Source organism: Oncorhynchus keta, chromosome 10 (genome assembly GCF_023373465.1).
Source record: "Oncorhynchus keta strain PuntledgeMale-10-30-2019 chromosome 10, Oket_V2, whole genome shotgun sequence".
Classification (NCBI taxonomy): domain Eukaryota; kingdom Metazoa; phylum Chordata; class Actinopteri; order Salmoniformes; family Salmonidae; genus Oncorhynchus; species Oncorhynchus keta.
In genome coordinates, this window is record NC_068430.1 from 16,389,619 (window position 1) to 16,410,406 (window position 20,788).

Here is a 20,788-nt window from a genome sequence, read left to right on the forward strand (position 1 = left end):
ACCTATATTCTAAATACAATAGAACCAGCTATACAGTGGTGGTAATATAACCTATATTCTAACTACAATAGAACCAGCTATACAGTGGTGGTAATATAACCTATATTCTAAATACAATAGAACCAGCTATACAGTGGTGGTAATATAACCTATATTCTCCATACAATAGAACCAGCTATACAGTGGTGGTAATATAACCTATATTCTAAATACAATAGAACCAGCTATACAGTGGTGGTAATATAACCTATATTCTCCATACAATAGAACCAGCTATACAGTGGTGGTAATATAACCTATATTCTCCATATAATAGAACCAGCTATACAGTGGTGGTAATATAACCTATATTCTAACTACAATAGAACCAGCTATACAGTGGTGGTAATATAACCTATATTCTCCATATAATAGAACCAGCTATACAGTGGTGGTAATATAACCTATATTCTAAATACAATAGAACCAGCTATACAGTGGTGGTAATATAACCTATATTCTAACTACAATAGAACCAGCTATACAGTGGTGGTAATATAACCTATATTCTAAATACAATAGAACCAGCTATACAGTGGTGGTAATATAACCTATATTCTAAATACAATAGAACCAGCTATACAGTGGTGGTAATATAACCTATATTCTAAATACAATAGAACCAGCTATACAGTGGTGGTAATATAACCTATATTCTAAATACAATAGAACCAGCTATACAGTGGTGGTAATATAACCTATATTCTAAATACAATAGAACCAGCTATACAGTGGTGGTAATATAACCTATATTCTCCATATAATAGAACCAGCTATACAGTGGTGGTAATATAACCTATATTCTAAATACAATAGAACCAGCTATACAGTGGTGGTAATATAACCTATATTCTAAATACAATAGAACCAGCTATACAGTGGTGGTAATATAACCTATATTCTAACTACAATAGAACCAGCTATACAGTGGTGGTAATATAACCTATATTCTAAATACAATAGAACCAGCTATACAGTGGTGGTAATATAACCTATATTCTCCATATAATAGAACCAGCTATACAGTGGTGGTAATATAACCTATATTCTAACTACAATAGAACCAGCTATACAGTGGTGGTAATATAACCTATATTCTCCATATAATAGAACCAGCTATACAGTGGTGGTAATATAACCTATATTCTAACTACAATAGAACCAGCTATACAGTGGTGGTAATATAACCTATATTCTAACTACAATAGAACCAGCTATACAGTGGTGGTAATATAACCTATATTCTCCATACAATAGAACCAGCTATACAGTGGTGGTAATATAACCTATATTCTAAATACAATAGAACCAGCTATACAGTGGTGTAATATAACCTATATTCTAACTACAATAGAACCAGCTATACAGTGGTGGTAATATAACCTATATTCTAAATACAATAGAACCAGCTATACAGTGGTGGTAATATAACCTATATTCTCCATACAATAGAACCAGCTATACAGTGGTGGTAATATAACCTATATTCTAAATACAATAGAACCAGCTATACAGTGGTGGTAATATAACCTATATTCTCCATACAATAGAACCAGCTATACAGTGGTGGTAATATAACCTATATTCTAACTACAATAGAACCAGCTATACAGTGGTGGTAATATAACCTATATTCTAACTACAATAGAACCAGCTATACAGTGGTGGTAATATAACCTATATTCTCCATATAATAGAACCAGCTATACAGTGGTGGTAATATAACCTATATTCTAAATACAATAGAACCAGCTATACAGTGGTGGTAATATAACCTATATTCTAACTACAATAGAACCAGCTATACAGTGGTGGTAATATAACCTATATTCTAAATACAATAGAACCAGCTATACAGTGGTGGTAATATAACCTATATTCTCCATACAATAGAACCAGCTATACAGTGGTGGTAATATAACCTATATTCTAACTACAATAGAACCAGCTATACAGTGGTGGTAATATAACCTATATTCTCCATATAATAGAACCAGCTATACAGTGGTGGTAATATAACCTATATTCTCCATATAATAGAACCAGCTATACAGTGGTGGTAATATAACCTATATTCTAACTACAATAGAACCAGCTATACAGTGGTGGTAATATAACCTATATTCTCCATACAATAGAACCAGCTATACAGTGGTGGTAATATAACCTATATTCTAAATACAATAGAACCAGCTATACAGTGGTGGTAATATAACCTATATTCTAAATACAATAGAACCAGCTATACAGTGGTGGTAATATAACCTATATTCTCCATACAATAGAACCAGCTATACAGTGGTGGTAATATAACCTATATTCTCCATATAATAGAACCAGCTATACAGTGGAGGTAATATAACCTATATTCTAACTACAATAGAACCAGCTATACAGTGGTGGTAATATAACCTATATTCTAAATACAATAGAACCAGCTATACAGTGGTGCTAATATAACCTATATTCTCCATATAATAGAACCAGCTATACAGTGGTGGTAATATAACCTATATTCTAACTACAATAGAACCAGCTATACAGTGGTGGTAATATAACCTATATTCTAACTACAATAGAACCAGCTATACAGTGGTGGTAATATAACCTATATTCTAAATACAATAGAACCAGCTATACAGTGGTGCTAATATAACCTATATTCTAAATACAATAGAACCAGCTATACAGTGGAGGTAATATAACCTATATTCTCCATATAATAGAACCAGCTATACAGTGGTGGTAATATAACCTATATTCTAAATACAATAGAACCAGCTATACAGTGGAGGTAATATAACCTATATTCTAACTACAATAGAACCAGCTATACAGTGGTGGTAATATAACCTATATTCTCCATACAATAGAACCAGCTATACAGTGGTGGTAATATAACCTATATTCTAACTACAATAGAACCAGCTATACAGTGGTGGTAATATAACCTATATTCTAACTACAATAGAACCAGCTATACAGTGGTGGTAATATAACCTATATTCTCCATATAATAGAACCAGCTATACAGTGGTGGTAATATAACCTATATTCTAAATACAATAGAACCAGCTATACAGTGGTGGTAATATAACCTATATTCTAACTACAATAGAACCAGCTATACAGTGGAGGTAATATAACCTATATTCTAACTACAATAGAACCAGCTATACAGTGGTGGTAATATAACCTATATTCTCTCAGGTGTAATGAAGGGTCATACAATAGAACCAGCTATACAGTGGTGGTAATATAACCTATATTCTAACTACAATAGAACCAGCTATACAGTGGTGGTAATATATCCTATATTCTAACTACAATAGAACCAGCTATACAGTGGTGGTAATATAACCTATATTCTCCATACAATAGAACCAGCTATACAGTGGTGGTCATAGAACCTCTAGTCTAACTACAATAGAACCAGCTATACAGTGGTGGTAATATAACCTATATTCTAACTACAATAGAACCAGCTATACAGTGGTGGTAATATAACCTATATTCTAAATACAATAGAACCAGGTATACAGTGGTGGTAATATAATCTATATTCTCCATACAATAGAACCAGCTATACAGTGGTGGTAATATAATCTAAATTAACCATACAATAGAACCAGCTGTACAGTGGTGGTAATAGAACCTCTATTCTAACTACAATAGAACCAGCTATACAGTGGTGGTAATATAACCTATATTCTCCATACAATAGAACCAGCTATACAGTGGTGGTAATATAATCTAAATTAACCATACAATAGTAAAGGAGGTCCTTTTAACAAACAAATACAGTACACATGTATTTTTAATACACACAGCACAGGGGTCATCTTTTTTTTTTACACTGGCAGATGTGGCCTATTTTTTGGATCCTATTAACTACATAACCTGCAATCTCAAACATGGCAAAAACTGCCACGCCCAACATCCCTCTCCTTAGCATCCACCTCTCTCTCTCTCTCTCTCTCTCTCTCTCTCTCTCTCTCTCTCTCTCTCTCTCTCTCTCTCTCTCTCTCTCTCTCTCTCTCTCTCTCAGTGTGCTTAAAACCCTGGTCTTACAAACCTTTCATTCAACACATGAAAAACAAATAGCTGCCTGAAACTGGCACCACCTCACACATCTACAATGACTTCGTAAAACAAGGTCTGGGCACTTTGAAGGAATGCATGCTTTCCTCCAAGTTTTCCAGAGACAGAAGAAGAGAAAGGTTGACACATTTTAAGTGAACTTCACAAAACATACGCTAATGTTACTTCTCTCAGAAAAAGTAGATGGAAGTTCTCTAAAACACCTGTAAGGACATGTAATGTATTTACAGAACCCCTCCGTATAACCAACTGAAGTAACACTCTAATTCAAATAACATGCGGTAGCCTACATTAATATGTGGTACATGAAATAAACTATGTTTATATGGATAAAACTGTTGAAAACACTGTATTTCTGATTAAAGCCCTCAATCCTGCTCTCAAACTTCCCGAACTGTGAAGAGCAAATCAAACGCAGAACGTCTCATAAGAATCAAAGACTGGAGAGATCTCTGCCCAAAGACTTTTTCTAATTAAAGTGATGCAGTCAAAAATAAACAAATGAAATGTAATTTGTGAGCTTGGTGGTGAGTGAAGTGGAGTCTGGTGTGCTGACTGTTCTCATTAGCGTGTGGGTAAACGATAGTGCCCCTTCACTGGGCATACACTTTAGGAGTGGGGGTAGGGAGGTGGGTGCAGGGGGTGCTGGGATGAGTACGGGGCGGAAGACAGAGCGAATCAAATCAAGAGGAACGGTAGAAATATAAATAGAGCCATGTGTTGATTTTAGCTGTCTTCTCCCTCTGAGTGAAAAACAGACTTTAAATCCCACCTACAGTCATTTCCTTTCAAAATGACTTTTGCTTTTCTCTCTCAGTCTCTCGCTCCATAAATCTGTCTTGATGTTGAGGAGGACTGAGATGATCTCCAGCATAGCGTGAGCTGGGTGACAGAAAGAACACGTCTATTTCAGCCATAGGATGAGCCTGAGGTGGGCTGGATGGATGCACACGGCACACACTTTTAGATGTAATTTGACTGTCTTTTACTACCCCTTTAGCCTAAATTAAATCACTTCTCTTTTCAATAATCCATATCGTTATACTGGAACTTAATTACCCATTACCCACATAAATTGTGGTATTCCTCTAAAAGTTACAATAAGGTCCAGTAATTGAATCTACTATATAGTTGGTGTCCTGAGTATAGAGCGATTGACTATCTAAATGACTTCTCCAAAACTTCATCAGTTCCATTTTATGATTCATTATTCCACTGCTGATTCATGCTGCCAAGTCTGCAAGTTCTCTTCTCCTTCAGTTCTGATGCCCGAGTCTTTGTGCTACTTTACCTGGGAAACACCAGCAGACTATAGATCACTTATTAAATACGGCAATGCTTCAGAGCCTGTTCATTCTATTGAAATCCCTCTGATACTAATCTCTCCCTCTGTTTTAAACCCTCTACTATACCCTCAGATTATTTCTCTATCTACTGTAGTCTATATCTCTGATTTATGTTGTGAGCCCCCTAGTTTCTGTGACTGTGTCTTTTGCTCTTTTTGGATGGAACCCATGACATGGCATGTGTCCCATCGTGTTTGCCTGAAGATGTTCAGAGGGGTGCCTGAACCACAAACAGTCACAGTGTCCACGCCTCACCTACTACGGCACCGCCGCAGAGCAGTAGCTAACATTTAGGGAACATGTGCTTTTAGCTGGTGGTTTGGGCATTAATGTTGGGCGTGTTTGCTCTCTCTCATTAGCTGGGAGAAAGAAAGAGGGAGAGAGGGACAGCAGCCTCCCTCCAAAGGAGAGGAGGACTAATCCTTCCCTTCATTCTAACCAGCAAAGCTTCACTTCACCCACTCTTTCATGTACACATGCAATTAGTCACTCCTCACCATTCTATTGTAACAAGCACGTTGCTCACAGCTGATGTGTACAATAGAACGGCAATGACAGGGCCTGCCACTGCTCTGCATGCAGGGGATTTGAACTTTATTCCAACTTCAAAACTAAAGAAAGAACATGTTTGGGTTTTCCTGTACTTAAATGCTGTCTTTAGCTTTATTCTTCCGTTACTATGACAACAGAAATGTAAATATAGCCAAATGTATTTTTAAGTGGTTATCTCTGAAATGAAAAGTGTTCCAGTAACACCAGCGATTACTAGTTAAAGAGGTGATGAAACTAAAGACAGACCCAGGAGTTAAAGAGATGATGAAACTAAAGACAGACCCAGGAGTTAAAGAGATGATGAAACTAAAGACAGACCCAGGAGTTGTTAGCTTAGATTACTCATTGGTTATTACTGCATTGTCGGAACTAGAAGCACAAGCATTTCGCTACACTCGCATTAACATCTGCTAACCATGTGTATGTGACAAATACATTTGATTTGATTTGAGTTAAAGAGATGATGAAACTAAAGACAGACCCAGGAGTTAAAGAGGTGATGAAACTAAAGACAGACCCAAGAGTTAAAGAGGTGATGAAACTAAAGACAGACCCAGGAGTTAAAGAGGTGATGAAACTAAAGACAGACCCAGGAGTTAAAGAGATGATGAAACTAAAGACAGACCCAGGAGTTAAAGAGATGATGAAACTAAAGACAGACCCAGGAGTTAAAGAGGTGATGAAACTAAAGACAGACCCAGGAGTTAAAGAGGTGATGAAACTAAAGACAGACCCAGGAGTTAAAGAGATGATGAAACTAAAGACAGACCCAGGAGTTAAAGAGATGATGAAACTAAAGACAGACCCAGGAGTTGTTAGGTTAGATTACTCGTTGGTTATTACTGCATTGTCGGAACTAGAAGCCCAAGCATTTCGCTACACTCGCATTAACGTCTGCTAACCATGTGTATGTGACAAATACATTTGATTTGATTTGAGTTAAAGAGATGATGAAACTAAAGACAGACCCAGGAGTTAAAGAGGTGATGAAACTAAAGACAGACCCAGGAGTTAAAGAGGTGATGAAACTAAAGACAGACCCAGGAGTTAAAGAGGTGATGAAACTAAAGACAGACCCAGGAGTTAAAGAGGTGATGAAACTAAAGACAGACCCAGGAGTTAAAGAGGTGATGAAACTAAAGACAGACCCAGGAGTTAAAGATGAAAACTAAAGACAGACCCAGGAGTTAAAGAGGTGATGAAACTAAAGACAGACCCAGGAGTTAAAGAGGTGATGAAACTAAAGACAGACCCAGGAGTTAAAGAGGTGATGAAACTAAAGACAGACCCAGGAGGTTAAAGAGGTGATGAAACTAAAGACAGACCCAGGAGTTAAAGAGGTGATGAAACTAAAGACAGACCCAGGAGTTAAAGAGGTGATGAAACTAAAGACAGACCCAGGAGGTAAAGAGGTGATGAAACTAAAGACAGACCCAGGAGGTAAAGAGGTGATGAAACTAAAGACAGACCCAGGAGTTAAAGAGGTGATGAAACTAAAGACAGACCCAGGAGTTAAAGAGGTGATGAAACTAAAGACAGACCCAGGAGGTAAAGAGATGATGAAACTAAAGACAGACCCAGGAGTTAAAGAGGTGATGAAACTAAAGACAGACCCAGGAGTGAAATAGGTGAAGATTTTCTGCAATTTCAGCCAGAAGGAGCACTCACAAACCAAAATGGGTCCCCGAAAAGTGTACACAATTGTGTACTATGTCATCCATTTCGTATGATATGTTATGAATTTGTAAGTGCTGAAGATCCTGGACTGCATCTTTAAGTGTGTGATGGGATTCTTTCAGTGGTTTTTCTTTCACCTTTTACTGCAGTTTGCTAAATCAGGGTCATACACAGTGTTTCTTGGTAGTCTTAATAAAATATACTTTGAAACAAAAGTATACACCTCACACACATTTTTGGGCATTAAAAAAAGAAGACACCTGTACCATGTCTAGACATGCATTCAATTTTGAGTTCGGATGCCAAAATGACACTTATTATACATCACAGAAAACTGAAATATAACAAAACCGCTTGACATAGAAACACCAGATTTTCAGAATGTGTTTGTTGTTGTTGGTTTATGAATGATGAAATTAGTGAAAACTATGAATGACATTCCACCCATGAGGTCACTAGGTCATTTGACTGCAGGAAAGGGCTTCCTCTCCTATCCCTGTTTCTCTGTGATTCCCTGTAAAATGATATTCCCCTGAGCTCTTCCCCGGCAATTATTGAGAAAAACTCTCCCTGCCATTCGTTCCCTCAACGTTTCCCTCACATTCACCAACCACAAGAATAAATCCTCTCTCTCCACATCAATTTATTCCTCTGTGGCTTTTTCTGTGGCGGTGTCCGTTCTGCAATAAGCATCGATAATTAGAAGAAAACTGTGTGAATGTTTGACCTAAGTTAATTAGAAAGTTTGCAGACTTGGCAGCAGGAATCAGCAGTGGAATAATGAATCATAAAATGGTTCATTACTGTGCCCAGGGAACACTCTCAATCTCAATAAACGGACATGGTCCCTGGCAGACAAATCAAACCAGGACTCATACACTGCCTCATTTAGCCGCTGAAAGGAACTCAATAAAAAAATAAAAAGCTTTTAGCTCTAAACGGTTTCTATTATTAAAGTCTCTCTCCTCCTCCTTTTCTCTCTCTCTCTCTCTCTCTCTCTCTCTCTCTCTCTCTCTCTCTCTCTCTCTCTCTCTCTCTCTCTCTCTCTCTCTCTCTCTCTCTCTCTCTCTCTCTCTCTCTCTCCCTTCCTCACTCCCTCTCTCTCTTTTCCTCTCTCTCAGGCTCTTTCTCTTGGTCCATCTCCCGTGTGTCAAAAACTCTGTTGTTGCCATATCATTACTATGCCTAACACAATTTTGTAAAAACTACTTGTCATGCAAAAACCAGCTACTTCCAATCCTCAAATATAACAGAGAAAACCAATCATATTACTAAAGTTTCATGGTACGACCCTCTTCTCTTAGGCGTTCATTATCAAAGCACTACAATAACAACCCCTTCAAGTACACAGAGGATGAGTGCTCATAATAAACTCTATTCATTTACTCCATCCGCAAAGCATAACACAGAACACTAAACTCATTCATACCATAGTCCACTAACACATACTGCCTTAGACACATAATACCACACAATACGCCAGCTCCTGTGTAGATAGCACCCTGTTCATTTTCTATCCCATAGTGGCTGTGGCGTGGACACTGACTGTTTGTGGTCCAGGCACCCCTCTGAACATCTTCAGGCAAACACGATGGGACACATGCCATGTCAAGACCCACAGACAAACATTCCACCCACATCAGTTCCTCATCAGCTCCTCATCAGCTCCTCGTCAGCTCCTCATCAGTTCCTCATCAGCTCCTCATCAGCTCCTCGTCAGCTCCTCATCAGTTCCTCATCAGCTCCTCATCAGTTCCTAGTGAGCTCCCCTAGCCAGCTGGGGTGTTCCAGCAGAAGCCTTCTCCTTCGGTACTGAGCATGTCTCTGCCCTTTCGGCAGCACTCCAAGCCCCAGGAACTCAGAGGTAGAAATGTCCCAGGAGGATAATAGGCTATTTTCTTTCAACTCTACATGAAAATCAGCTTTTAACTTGAGATCTCTGGGGCCATTTGGATCAAGCGTCTTAGAGTAGGAGTGCTGAACTAGGATCAGGTCCCCCCTATCGATGCAAATCTTATTCATTGCGATCTAATAGGCAAAACTGATCCTTGATCAGCACTCCTACTCTGAGATGCTTGATACATTTGCTTGACTTATTCCTAATAACACGATTTTATAGCTTAACACTACTGGTCATAATATTTTGTGCTACTGCTAACTCAATGTCCAAATATGAAATATGAATGAACATCAATGTCTACCTTTATCAAATGCATACAGTGCATAACCACAATATTGTATAACAAAACCATGTGTTGTATGCTTGTATTTAGAGTGTATTATATATGTGTTATTGACAGAAGCTAGGCTATTGAATGATTTGAGTGTGAGAATGACTGGCTTCTGTATATGAGTACTGCATTTTACTCAACTAAGAAGAAATAACAGCACTCACACAGCATGCTCACAACGGCACTGGTGCCAAAACTGAAACAGCTGGGCCAATCTTTCCACTGCAGACTATGCACAGGGACTTGATTTTCCCACAGTAAACATTTTTTGCTGAGAAAAACTCATTCAAATTAACATCCTCCCAGAGTATTCCATTCTACTACTATGCTTATATAATCCCCTGCAGGCTAAATCAGAAAGCCTTTATTCATATACAAGTCCCAGGAAAGGCATATCTTTGAGAGAATCTAGGGGCCAGCACAAAATGGCTACAGGAACAACAGGCAGGACTGATTGCTCCATGGTTGGTTCTCCATGTTCTTTGTCCCCTCATCCGGGATAAAGAGCAGCTAACTCTGAAGATTGGCCGAGAGAGGCTGCTGGAAAAGCTTGTTAAAAACCGGGTTCCTAGCTTCTATGCCTCAGAAATAGAGAGGTTCTTCTGATGAAGAGGAAGACTGCAAACAAAACAGGTAGAAACGGTGGTCTATCTGTTAGCAGATAATTGGTGAATTATTTGGGATACAGAGTGTGAACACATTCATGTCCAACATATTACAATATGATAAGAGAGAGAGAGATAACAGAGAGAGTAACCGGCAAACTGGGAAAATTCCAAGAACATTAGCTTAGATTCCCATGAAGTTCTAGTTAGACTTTTATCTAAAATTAGGATGATAACGTCTCAAAATATATACAGTGGGGCAAAAAAGCATTTACTCAGCCACCAATTGTGCAAGTTCTCCCACTTAAAAAGATGAGAGAGGCCTGTAATTTTCATCATAGGTACACTTCAACTATGACAGACAAAATTAGAAAAAAACTAAAGTAATTTTCTCTCAATACTTTGTTATATACCCTTTGTTGGCAATGACAGAAGTCAAACGTTTCTGTAAGTCTTCACTACGTTCCATTCATACAATGTTTAAGTTAGGTTGTACAGGACATTACCTTAATTCTGTAAGAATGTTGACAGAACACATGGTCTAAGTTCTTTAAAGGTTCCAATAAAATGTTATGAAGTTATGGGAATTATCTGGGACAAGAATAGTATTGTGATATTCAAACATTTTGAACAGAACATTCCCACAATGTGGCACAATGTTCCACAATTTCCAAATAAGTCAGTTTTTATTACATTCATAGCGTATTTGCTTTAGGCTTAACATACAATCCTATGAATATTCAAACAAAATGCATTTTTACCTTGTTTTGGTGGTCCTCAGAACATTTCAAAAATGTTATATTTAAGTTTGAACTAATATTTCCACGACATTCTCATCTCTTAAAAGCCAATTGGAATACATCACCATTATGTTTCCATCCAGATTTAATGACTGTATTGTAGGCCCACTCCAAGGTGATAGACACACAGCATTTTAATCTAGAAGATATTGATGTAAATGTAAGATATTTGAACAGCAATTAATCATACAAATATAACCATATGTTTTACACTTCATATGTTGACAATCTGCATATGTGGGGTTTGTACCTGCAATATTTGGTTCCCAAGCCAGGTCTTTCATACTCTGTGCCACCAGGGAAGTGCTCTTATGGATGATTTTTTTCAGTATATAGCCATGGCTGTATGGTCAATCGGGAATTCCATGCTTCCTTTTAAACCTTCTTAGACATAACTAACGGTTAACTGGGTTAGTCACCATCATTTCCCCTCTTCCTCTTTATATGCTGCGTACCTCTGGGTCCATGTTTACCAGCTATCCAAGACTATGAGTGCTGATCTAAGAACACTTTTGCTTTTCATATCATGAAAAATAAGACAGGGTTGTGTTTTCTAGTTGAACAGTTAATTGTTACAAAATGTTTTGTTTTTTACAGTTGGTCTAAATTCTGAATAACTGACTGGATTTACAAATCTGGATGAGTAAAAGACAGCATTCTCTTTTAGCAGGCTGAGCCTCAATTTCTCTCAAAGGAAACATGGTTAAAGAATATGTGGGATTTAACCTGCAATCTTTGGATCTGCAGCCAGATCATTAACCCTCTGTGGCACCTGGGGATATCGGCATCCTGGCAGGGTCTAATATGGCCAATCAGGACACAGAACACCATTTCTGATTTATTAACATCATTCCATCCTGTTCATATGCTGTGTACTTGTAACAAATTTAAAATTCCATGAGTCTCTATATCACAATACAGTCCTCAAATGTGAATTACCATTAAATATGGAGAGAAACATAATTGGGATGTATTCCAATCTGATTTCTTATGCTTTAAGGAACTACAAATGTGCATGCTGAGAATGTTGTGGAAATAATAGGTCAAACTTAAATATAACATTTTCTAAATTGTGTGAATATTAATAGAATATTATGTCAAACCTAAAAGAAATATGCTATGAACTTCATCAAAACTGACTTATTTGGAAATTGTGGAACATTGTGCAATATTGTGGGAATATGAGAATATTCGCGCAACATCCCAGACAACTCCCATAACTTAATTAAATGTTCTAGAAACCTTTAAAGAACTTAGACCACATGTTCTGTAAACATTCTTACAACATTAAGGGAATGTCCTGTGCAACCTAACTTAAACATTATATGAATGTCATCACAGCTGAGCATATTTTGTTGTTTGTGGAACATATCTCTTGCAATGTACCCACACTGTTCCCACAACCTAATTAAACATTAAGGGAACTTTTAAAGAACTCAGAAAGGCTGTTCCGTCAACCTTAAAGAAAATATTAAATGTGTTCTAGGAATGTTCTTGCAACATCGGGTGAATGTTTTATATAAAAATTATATAATCATTAGCACAACTGGACAATTTTGTGTTATGAGAACATTTTCCGTAACCTAACAAATGTCCTGGGAACTTTCACAGAACCAATTTTGGTTTGTTGGTTAGAGAGAAAATAAAGGGTGACTGCGAGATTACAGCCTCAGCAGGTACGTGTTCACTTTTGTCCATTTTTGGATGACTCCCAACGCACGCACGCACGCACGCACGCACGCACGCACGCACGCACGCACGCACGCACGCACGCACGCACGCACGCACGCACGCACACACACACACACACACACACACACACACACACACACACACACACACACACACACACACACACACACACACACACACACACACACACACACACACACACACACACACACACAGCTACTGTGTGAACACTACTGCCATGTCCTATTATGTTACAGTAAGCAAGTGTTGACTGATACACAGATGAGCAGCACACAGTGCTCAGCTCACACCGTTGGAGGCTGCTGAGGTCAAGGACGTCAGTGGAATAGTACATTATGAACCACATGGAAACTAAGCTTGATATCATTCCATTGACTCCATTCCAGGAGTTAATATGACCTGTCCTCCCCGCAGCTCAGGACCCACTCAGAAACAAAATGAGGCATCTCAAGGATTTATCCTGTTAGAACATGTAATAAAAATCGTTGTATGTAACCTAGCAAAACAGGGAGGTAGGTAGCCTAGCGGCCAGTAACTGAAGGGGCGCTGGTTTGAATCCCTGAGCCAGCAAAGTGGAAAAATCTGCTGTTCTGCCCCTGAGCAAGGCAGTTAACCTCCTACAACAACTGGGCGCTGATGACGTGGATGTCTATTAAAGCAGCCCCCCGCACCTCTGATGCAGAAGACACATTTTGGTTGAATGTATCCAGTTGTGCAACTGCTAGGTATCCTATTTCCTTCCCCAAAAAGGTCAGATCGTGTGTGTGGATGCCTGTGCAGCTTGGTACTTACAGCCCTTATAGATGTCTGTGGGGATCTGGACGGCGCTGTAGGAGTAGTTGACCTTATTTTTAAAGTTGGGATCGTCCACAAACTCCAGCTTCATGGAGTAGGGGTTCTCCATCAGGTTCTCTTCCCCATCTCCGTCCTCCGTCTGCACAGAGAGACATACACAGAGAAAGAAACACACTGTTAATGAGATAAGTACAGTACAGGAGGAAATGCAGACAGGCGAACGCAAACAGATATCCGCCCCGCAAAGCCACAAACAAACAGGAACACACTCACAAAGGATTGAATGCACAGGCACACGCACATACTCTCACGCACACACACACAGAAGCACACATGCACACTCCTGGATTAAACTACAAAAACAGCAATTACACTGCTTTTTAGGCCGGGTTTGGATTCTATTCTTTGCCTCGTCACAAAGCAACAGCAGGTATCAAAGTAGACACAAAACAGTTGGAATCAATTAGTGTCCAAGATGGCTATCACAGACACATTAGGTGGCACACAAATTAAGTCTGACAATAATAACTAACAACCAACACTACTTAATCACAGCTTTCTCTGCCACCCACACAGGCTGCATCTCCACTAAGCCCATGCAGTGTTAGGTTAGGAAGCCAGCTGGAGCTGCCTTGTGTTATGTTAGACATTCAGAACAACAGAATGTCTATTATTCTGTAGTCTACCCACTAGCACACAACACAGAGCTATAGAGCTATAATGTATTTACTGAGAGGATGACCTCTTCCATTAGTATTTAGCTGTGTTAGCCCGGTACATTACTTTCACAAAGTGACAAATGTCAAATAAGGACAAAAGAAATGTGGGAGTAAAACTTTTCCTATTAATGTGACATTTAGGATTCGATCTTGATTAGCTATCGACAGAGGACAAGCCTTGCCTTTTCAAGAGCCAATCATGTGAAAATAAATAGGAGTTAGATCTAAACACATCCTCTGGTGGAGCTTACTCATTTATCTGTGCCTCCAAATCCTAAGGGATCTCACTAATATGCTGCAAGGTGCATACTGACAAAATATAGCACATACTGTATCTAATACCATACATGTAATCTCCGTTAACCTAGAAGTACAATTTTGCGTAATTTCGTCAGCTGCATGATTAACTTCTGTGTTCATACAGGCCCTTCAGTTAGTATTAATACCCCTTGACTTATTATGAATTCAAAATGGATTAAATATATTAATTTCTCACCCACCTACACACAACACCTCATAATGACAAAGTGAAAACATGTTTTTAGAAATCTTTACATAAGTATTCATACCCCCGAGTCAATACTTTGTAGAAGCACATTGGCAGTGATTACAGCTGTGCAGCTTTCTAGGTAAGTCTCTAAGAGCTTTCCACACCTGAATTGTGCAACATTTGCTCATTATTCTTTTCAAAATTCAAATTGGTTGTTGATCATTACTAAACAACCATTTTCAGGTCGTGCCATAGATTTAAAAAAGATTTAAGTAAAAACTGCCGCTGAGGTACATTCACTGTCTTCTTGGTAAGCAAATCCAGTGTAGATTTGGCCTTGTGTTGTAGCTTGGTGTCCTGCTGTCTGGTGGAATGCACACTGAACCAGGTTTTCCTCTAGGATTTTGCATGTGCTTATCTCCATTACACATATTTTTTATCCTGAAAAACTCCCCAGTTCTTAACAATTACAATTATACCCAGAACATGATGCAGCCACCACTATGTTTGAAAATATGGAGAGTGGTACACAGTGATGTGTTGTATTGGATTTGCCCCAAACATTACACTTTGTATTCAGGGCAAAAAAGTAATTGTTTTGCTACTTTTTTTGGAGTATTACTTTAGTTGCAAACAAGATGCATATTTTGGAATATATTTATTCTGTACAGGCTTCCTTCTTTTCACTGTCAATTATGTTAGTATTATGGAGTAACTAGAATGTTGTTGATCCATCCTCAGTTTTCTCCTATCACAGCCATTACACTCTGTAACTCTTTAAAAGTCACCATTGGCCTCATGGTGAAATCCCTGAGCAGTTTCCTTCCTCTCCTGTATCGTCGTAGTGACTGGGTGTACTGATACACCATTTTAAGTGTAATTAATAACTTCAACATCCTCAAAGGGATATTCATTGTTTTTCATTGCTTTTTTAAATTTGTACCCATCTACCAATAGGTTACCTTTTTTGCGAGGCATTGGAAAACCTCCCTGGTCTTTATGGTTGAATCTGTGTTTGGAATTCACTGCTCGACTGAGGGATCTTACAGATAATTGTATGTGTGGGGTACAGAGATGAAGTAGTCATTCAAAAATCATGTTTTGCACAATTATTGCACAAGGAGTGTGTCCATGCAACTTATGATATGATTTGTTAAGTACATTTTTATTCCTGAACTTATTTAGGCTGGCCATAACAAAGGGTTTGAATACTTATTGACTGAAGACATTTTATCTTTTCATTTTGAATTAACTAGTAAATATGTTGAAAAACATAATTCCACTTTGACATTATGGGGTATTGTGTGTAGACCAGTGACTCAACTAACATTTGGTAAAAAATGAATTCAGGCTGTAACACAACAGAATGTGGAAAATGTCAAGTACTGTATGTGAATACTTTCTGAAGGCCCTGTACGTATTACAAATGGAGAATTCCGGTCTTCACCCTCCGATCTGTGTGGGCACACGTGTGAAGCACTGGAGCACCGCCTTAAACGTACAAATAACCAGTGACGAAAACCCCAACACTGAAACTAATACTGCTCGGATCTCACGCATCCCATTCAGTCCTGGCAGATTCTCTCGGTCATACGCAGAATCTGCCCACGGAGAGATTACCACCATTGAGAAGGTATGAGAGGAAGCCATGCTGAATATATAGCATACCATCAGGAAAGGGAAGCCAAGACATACAATTCTTAATCTACGCACAAAATACGTCTATACTGTGCATACTGTATTATAAGTGTAATAAAATACAATCCTAAAACTGACAGACACATGTCAGTGCATAACACAAATACTCACACATCTGAAGAGGAGGGTGGTGGCAGGCAGAACAAACAAAAAAACTAAGACAAAAAACAAATACTCAAATACAGTACAGTACAATAAAATACAGTACAGTACAATACAATACAGTACAGTACAGTACACACTGAGACATGCCCATATATCTCTCTTTAATGGAGTAGCAAAGGTTCATTGGATTTGACATGGTAAAAACGGTTTGTTTTTCACAAATTTGTATTCAAGCCTCATGCTCTATGCAGGAATTGATCGATGGCCTGTCTTTAATTGTCTATTAAAAAGCAATTGCAAGCTGTTGTTGTGAAGTGAAGGTAAGAGCAGAGCAGGCCGACAGTTGTGAAGATAGTCCACTGAATGTCAACGATAGCGACATTTTAGTGACAGACCAGGACAACATGCTACCTTACAGGAAACGCATCATCATCACATCATCAACTGTCTCTGTCTCCCGCTCTGCATGTGTCACTCTCACACACCTGCAGTACATGCACATACACGATTGTAAATCAAAGGTGACAAACATTAGCAAAAATCAATAGAAACGTTCCGTCATAAAACTCACACTCCAGGCTATACTCTCTGGCTGCACTCTCTGGCTACACTCTCTGGCTACACGCTCTGGCTACACGCTCTGGCTACACTCTCTGGCTATACTCTCTGGCTGCACTCTCTGGCTACACTCTCTGGCTGCACTCTCTGGCTGCACTCTCTGGCTACACTCTCTGGCTGCACTCTCTGGCTGCACTCTCTGGCTACACTCTCTGGCTACACTCTCTGGCTGCACTCTCTGGTTGCACTCTCTGGCTACACTCTCTGGCTGCACTCTCTGGCTGCACTCTCTGGCTGCACTCTCTGGCTACACTCTCTGGCTACACTCTCTGGCTGCACTCTCTGGCTACACTCTCTGGCTGACCTCTCTGGCTACACTCTCTGGCTACACTCTCTGGCTACACTCTCTGGCTATACTCGCTGGCTATGCTCTCTGGCTACACTCTCTGGCTATACTCTCTGGCTATACTCTCTGGCTATACTCTCTGGCTATACTCTCTGGCTGCACTCTCTGGCTATACTCTCTGGCTACACTCTCTGGCTGCACTCTCTGGCTGCACTCTCTGGCTACACTCTCTGGCTGCACTCTCTGGCTATACTCGCTGGCTACACTCTGGCTATACACTCTGGCTATGCTCACTGGCTACACTCTCTGGCTACACTCTCTGGCTATACTCTCTGGCTATACACTCTGGCTATGCTCACTGGCTACACTCTCTGGCTATACTCTCTGGCTATGCTCTCTGGCTACACTCTCTGGACATGGCCCTTGTGTCATCACTTTAATCTCCACCTGGTTTCCCCTTTCTTATTTAGACTTACAAAAACCTACCAGACTTGACACTCCCCATCTCTGAGTCCTATCTCTCCCTATTCACCCCTCACCACACATTTGACAGTAAGAACATTACAATAAAACTTCCACAGCCACATTTTCAATTTATATCTCTTAAACGGTCTCCTATTCCTCCACTCATCTATTAATTCTGTCTAAACCTTCCTGTTCGTTTTCTCCCTCTTTGCCTGTCAATCATCTCCAACTGCATCCCAATATGAACCTGCCCCACTCAACCATGAGTTGAGGTACGTGGAACAGGGACGTGATAAGATGTGCTGTTTTAACGGCGACAAGGTAAAAGTGGATTGTGTGGCAGTGACATTGAGGATTGGTTGACAAATATAATACAAGTCTAGCAATATTACAGCAAAGACAATGCATTTGTTCGTGATCATGCTTATTCATTTGCATCAGCAAGGGTGAGAGGGTGAGAGTTGGATGTTGATCTATCAGAGAGGTTCACTCGATTACTGATGCAGTCCTTCAAACACGCGAGGACATTGTGTTAAGGGCAGTTTGGTGGCATGAGTGATTAGGTAGGACTTGCTGGTTCATCGGTGAAGATGATTAGGTTAGAGATGCTGGTTTATCAGATACAGAGAAAGTGGGTTAGGAATGCTGGAAGCGTTAGTTCCGAAAAAAGTCTCTGGGTTAGAGGGTGAAGGGGATTGGCTTAGAGAAAATGGTTGCATTATTTACAGTGAAAGTGATTGGCTTAGAGAAAATAGTTGCATTATCTACAGCGAAGTTGATTGGCTTAGAGAAAATGATTTCATTATTTACAGTGAAGATGATTGGCTTATAGAAGCTGAGATATCAATAACGGTGAAGGTGATTGGCTTTAGAAACCCCTTGTGCATCAGCAGCGTACTATGGAGTCCCTTCCCAGTGTTTGTTTATCCCTCAGCTTGACTGTCATTTCAGTGAGGCCCTTTTTCCCCGAAGAGCCCAATCATAATTAACCAAGGCAGCTTCTAATTAGGAGCTAAATAAATCCACACAGGAAAGACTGATTGGTTCATTTTCTTCAGCCATCCACCACCTGTTTTGCTCGATTCATTACCCAAATTGTTAATTTCATTTCCCCATTCTCAATGTTTTATTCAAAGGTTGAAGAGGCCAGGAGCAACCTTTTGAAGACTCTTATTTCCACCTTTACCCATCCAGGGCTCACCCAGACTACAATCATCTCTCGCTCCTGATCCACCTTATCCCTTTGATATTATTGTGTGTGTGTGAGTGTGTGTGCAACCAGTTTGAAATGGCTAGCTAGTTTTTCAATCGGTGAAATCACTAGCTCTGAGACTTTGAAGTAGTTGATTCACTCGGCTTTTGTGGAGTAATAGGTAATGATGCTTCATGGAAGGCAGCTGTTGATGTTTTCAGAGGGTCCATGGTTCGAGCCTAGTTGGCTCAGTTGGCCTTGGCCAAGCTGCTGGGGTTGCTGCGCAGAAGGAGATGGTCAAAGAGGGGTGAGTGTAACCGGTGTGAAATGGCTAGCTAGTTAACGGTGTGCGCTAGTGACGTCACTCGCTCTGAGACCTTGAAGTAGAAACAAACTGGGTTTTCACAGTGTAATGTAATGCAAAGAAAATCAAAACACGAAATGACTGTGTTTCAAATGGAATGCCAAGCTAGAATAATAATAGTTTTGCCAGCTCGATGGCCGACATCTCTGCTACTTGCCCTCAACCAAATCGTTACCTTGGAACATAATTTACAATTTATACGTATTTCACTAGCAGCCAAATAACAGTATCAAATCAAAGTAAGATAATGCATAACACAGACCATTGCAATTTCACCCCGAGTGAGCGATGTCTGTTCCCTGCTGAAGCCTAAGTAATAATCTTCTATTGGGGGGCCTGATCTTGTCTCTTTCATTTGGGTATTTCTTGCAGAGAGATTTCCCCCCCAACAATGGCAGAAAATACAACTCTAAAATCAATAACATATTATTCTACACTCCTAGAAGATATGTGCTAAGTAGAACCATATAGGGTTCTTCAGTTTGTCCCCATAGGGGAATGCTTTTTGGTGCTGTTTAGAACCCTTTGCAGATGGTTATATCTAGAACCCTCTATGTAGGGTTCTTCAAAGAACCCCATGTATATGGTTCTACCTAGAACCCTCTATGAAGGGTTGTACCAAGGACAATTGTATCATCTAAAGGTTCTTCCTAGAAACTTCTTTGAAGGGTTCTATCGAGAACCCTTTTATCTTTGGACAGCGCTTCCTAGAACCCTCTATGAATGGTTCCACCAGCCTTATTAGCCTTTAACAATGTATTATTTAAGACCATACATTATATACATAAGGCTTTTATTTGAGGGCCTAGTTATACCCTAACACAGTGGTGTTACGAATCTCCTAGTTTACAGGCCAAATGAGGCCTGTAAGTCACACTATGCTGGCGTGCAAAGCAATGTGTAATTCCTATTGGAATCCAGCCAGGGTAAGGATATCCAACAAGTGGAATTTTGTACCACCCGGAACCTGCATTCTAGAATGACTGGCAGGG

General features: G+C 39.5%; 1 protein-coding gene across 4 annotated transcripts in view; it reads right to left on the bottom strand.

The window, feature by feature from the left end:
* Positions 1 to 20,788, bottom strand: part of LOC118388289 (voltage-dependent calcium channel subunit alpha-2/delta-2-like) — a 407,521-nt gene that overhangs the window by 168,569 nt on the left and 218,164 nt on the right. For all 4 annotated transcript variants that reach the window (XM_052526555.1, XM_052526554.1, XM_052526556.1 and 1 more), the window contains one exon: positions 13,857 to 13,998. In XM_052526555.1, the coding sequence (XP_052382515.1) occupies positions 13,857 to 13,998 (142 nt within the window). The remainder of the gene's footprint in view (positions 1 to 13,856; positions 13,999 to 20,788) is intronic.